We start from the raw sequence: 4,546 nt of genomic DNA, 5'->3' as shown, positions 1-4,546 counted from the left end.
TACACTTTAAAAAAGACTTACGGAATATTACGGAAATAATATATTATTTCCTTATATTACGGAAATAATATATTTTTAAAGAATGTACTGAAAAATGCTAAATTAATGTAATGTTTTAAGACATTCAATTGCATATTAACCGCAATTAAGGTATTATAGTTTAAATTGATATTAAATGCAATTATCTGAACTTTAAATTGTTGTTTTTTTTACTCACTTAAGTAGGACTTCGATTGTCTCTGAAATATGGTTAAAGTTACTGATGAATGTACTGACAAACATTTATGATAAACTAAAATATACTTTGATGTAATTTCTATTAAAACTTGTATGTCATGTATTTAATTATATTTATAATTAAACATTTGTAGTGATACAGTTGCAATTTAGTACATTTTAATTATAGTAACTTTAAATGTAATATTGAATAACACACTATAGATTCAATTATAATCATGTAAAGGTCATGAAAGTGTCCTCTCTTGAAGTGCACTTATTTTTTTTATTTCATTAATATTATATTATCTGCAAGCACAGTTTTGCATATTTAACACAATTAAGCACACTTCTTTTTCACAAGGGTTCTCGCGGCAAACATTGTTCAGCCTCTCTCTAATCCTCAGAATTAAACCGGCTGTACCTTTAAGACTTCTACATGAAAATGTGGTCACATGACAAAGAGTTCACAGTTGTGACATTAATACGATGAGCGTTTCTGTCCACACACCTGCACCACTCCCATACAGGAGTCCAGGAAGATGGTTCCTTTGGGCTCTTTGTTGATCTTCTCATCCTTGTAGAAGTTGAGATTATATGACCCGTCGCCCAGCTGCGTCAGGTGGAAATACCTTCTTTTAAAAGACTGAGTGAAAAAAGAAGAGTGCAAATGAGACATGAAATGTAAACAAGTGCATAGTCATAACATCATAACATAGACACAACGTTCAGAAGTGAGGAATCTCACCCTCATGGTGACGCTGATGGCGCTGTTCACGTTGCCTTTGTGTAGCCAGCCCTGTTTAATGAGACCACCCTTCTGAGAGCCAAGAGAGGCCGTGTCCTGCACACACACACACACACACACAAACAAGAGATAGTTTTGTGATGACAGTCCATAGCTTGTGTGTTTAATCCTGCAGATTGAACAAAGTGGGAGTCAAATTAGGGAGAAAGAACATAATCCAGAGCCACAACTGAACAGAGCCTCAGATAAACCTGACTCAAAGAACGACACAGAACACATTTTTTAAACATTAAATAATCATAATTATTCTAAACTTTTGACTGGTAGTGTGAGCCTAATTTGTTTGGATATAGAGAATTTTACAGAAATCAAAACGTTAAAAACCTAAATGGCAAACGGTCTCCAGAGAGGAGCACATCTGGAGAACTGCATGCTATTAATTACATTATACAAGTTGGCAATCTCAATTTGTATGAAAACATGATTTATTTTTACTTTTTTAAATGAGCGTGAAGGTCCACCCATGACTCCACCTATACATGTAATCCTCACTGGGACATGAGCAGTGCTAAAGGTACAAATGAGATTGTACAAATTCATACGAATTCGCCAAAGCGCACAGCATAAAAGAGTTATGAATTGCCATGAGACTGTGTTGGTATGTCCTGCTAATAAACAAAATTTACAATATTTGAGAAAAGATGTATTAAAAAGGAGAAATGATCAGAAAATCTGTTGTGTACTCTTAAGGCCTGTTTACACCAAGGACGATAGCTATACCGATAACAATAAAGATCAAGATATACTGTAGGCCTAGGCTAGTTCTCACGTTTTTCTAAATATCAAAGGATAGCTTAGTCCACACCACAACTATGATAACAACACAGAGAAACAATATCGTTGGAATCTGTGGTAGATTTGTCCCTAAACTTAACTATCTGGGGCGTCTACAAATCGACACCCAATTCCTTTAGACTCTAGCTCTTGCGTCTTCAGTCGACAACTGGCAGACTAACTTGCTTCCCTAAACTAGCTCACTTCCTAAACTAGCTTCCTGCGCAGGAATAATTGACAAACAGACTCAAGCAAATGTCCTTTAAATGCTTTAATCACGGCCAGGAGATCTTCCCGAGCAGTTCTCAGGGAATCTCAAGGCCGGAGGATCTCAGACAAATTCTATTGAGAATCCCACCAGAAAACACGGATACAACAGTTTTCATAGAATCGAGAAAACAAATAAGACTAACATGTCACCTTCAATATGATTGGTTCAATTGGTTCAAAAGCCCCAACCTTTTCCCTCTGTCACTGGCACAAGCAAACTCTGATTTTGTGATTACTTATCACAAGGTTTGAGAACTAGTCATCTGTCTAGTTTCACTTCCCTAATTGTTATTTATACACACACACACACACAAAGTCACAAGTTTTCCCTAAAGAGTTTGGAAACATTTAAAAGCATATGAATGTCGTTCCTGCAAGAACAAATGTTAGTTGATTAATTAAAGTTGATTAATTAAAAATATCCATCACAAATCACTTTCAGAACGAATTTTTTCCCCAGCTGATGATCTAATAAAAACATTGACAGCCAATCAGAATTCATCCTGCTTTTGAAGCGGCAGATGACGTAACTTTATGGTCTGCTGATATGGATGCTAATGATAGTTATAACGTTATAGTGATCATTCTTGCTGTGAACGGGCCTTTATGTCTTTGAAATGGTGCTGAAAAAACCTGAAAAACCCTGCAAGAACAATAGAAGGTTAAACTTGGTACAATGGGTCAATTTGTCTCTGAATCACCAGTTAAACACTCCTTATCGCAGTACTCTTGAGACTCTGCAGACACACACACACCACCCAGATGCAATGCTTGTGCTGTGATCGTGTGTGTGGGCAGAGGAGTCTGGATGCTTCATGGACCTCACAGAACAAACACTATCTGCGCTTTCCAGTGAGCAGATATCAAAATACAGCCTTGGACAGTCTGCGCTGTGGATGTGACAGTGTTTTGATCAGGCTTATATGACTCATAAAGTCTGATATCGTGACAATATGGAGCTCAGACTCGAGGAGAAATTTCATGTAGAGGCTCAAACTGAGAAAACTTTAAATCAATGAGATTTTTATGACTGTAAAGGTGACTACCTGCATACAATTCATATACTAATACAATATAATAATGTCTTAGTAAGATGCTATTTCAATGCTTAGTTTTATGATCAAAGCTCTGTAGTTTTAAAACATATAATGCAATCCAATACAATTATGATTGAAAGATATAAACAAATAAACCTTCCTCAAAAGCCTGATGATCATACTTGAGACTTTGAACATGATTTTATAAAAGTCAGTAAAGTTTTCACAGCAAAAGTGAACCACGAGCTGACGGTGAACGTTAATATTTAGTTTATATGTAGAGTTATGTTTCAACTAAATTTGGCGCAATACAAACATATTTAGTGTTGTGTATGTAAGTTGGTATCTAGATAAGACTCGGGTCTTTCCTGCAATGCAAGTCCGTGGAATTATTTTTTTTTACAATGATTTACTTTGATTTCTATCATTCACATAAACTTGTTATCATTTAATACTTGTGGTTAAGGGTTTGTAAACATTACTTTAAATATGAGCACTAGTAATAGTGCGAGTGACATGTGAAGGTCAAATATGGTAACTCTCATTCAGAATTTGTCCTCTGTATTTAACCCATCCATGTTAGTGCCACGACTGCCACATCAGCAACCATCACTATTAAATGTTAGAGTCTGTGAAAACAGCCTTTGATTGTAACGGGCTGTGATGTAAAACACTGATGTGGCGAGCTGTTATGATTGGCTGTGCCGTTGGATGGCCATCAGCGATTGGCTGTGTATTTACTGCGATGCCAAAACACACTCAACTTTCTATAAACACAAGAAATCCGTCAGCAACCAAATTAGACAAATGAGTCCATGCATAGCACAGGCCAAAACTCTGCACAACAACACAGTTATAGAGCTCCTCAAACCTACGAGCTGAGGTATATCAGTCTGTGGTACTGCACACATATGGGCTAAAATAAGAAACGTGACTCAAACTTGAGTGGGAAGCTAATCAGTAGAATTAAATATGAATTCTGGGAAAGAATCAGTCAGAAGGGATTATGTCAGGTCATGTCCATTCTGGGAAAACCTGGAAACCTGGATCCACCGATACTACTTGCTTACATATTATCCTAAATAGTATGGCATTAGTGTCAGTGCATCTCATATCATAGCCTGTTTAAAATATTAAAAGAAAAAGGCCTAATGATATTTTGGGGTAATGCTGCACATTGAAAGAGAAGGAGTTTGGGACGGATCTCTTGAGTTATACAAAACTGGCAAGTATTTCAATATGAGACTAAGGGGTCTGTGGTATCAGAGGGAATATTATGAAGTGCAAGTAAAAATATTATGAAGTTTTTAAAGAAGCAATAACTGACTTAAAAAAAATAACTTTACAGGAACACTGGGACAAGGGTTACAAGGAGACATTTACAAAGCAAACTGAATTAATTTATTAGAATACAAAAATAAACTAGGTTTTATTTATATCT

At 36.1% G+C, this 4,546-nt stretch overlaps 1 protein-coding gene across 11 annotated transcripts in view; it reads right to left on the bottom strand.

Annotated features, from left to right (window-relative positions):
* The window catches only part of LOC311087888 (dedicator of cytokinesis protein 9), a 118,287-nt gene that overhangs the window by 57,358 nt on the left and 56,383 nt on the right, over positions 1–4,546 (bottom strand). For all 11 annotated transcript variants that reach the window (XM_084121372.1, XM_084121377.1, XM_084121378.1 and 8 more), the window contains exons 6-7: positions 965–1,060; positions 728–862 (exon numbers count right to left, since the gene is read on the bottom strand). In XM_084121372.1, the coding sequence (XP_083977498.1) occupies positions 728–862; positions 965–1,060 (231 nt within the window). The remainder of the gene's footprint in view (positions 1–727; positions 863–964; positions 1,061–4,546) is intronic.

Source organism: Abramis brama (genome assembly GCF_963993115.1).
Source record: "Abramis brama genome assembly, chromosome: 8".
Taxonomy (NCBI): Eukaryota; Metazoa; Chordata; class Actinopteri; order Cypriniformes; family Leuciscidae; genus Abramis; species Abramis brama.
This window is presented reverse-complemented; position numbering and strand designations above follow the sequence as displayed.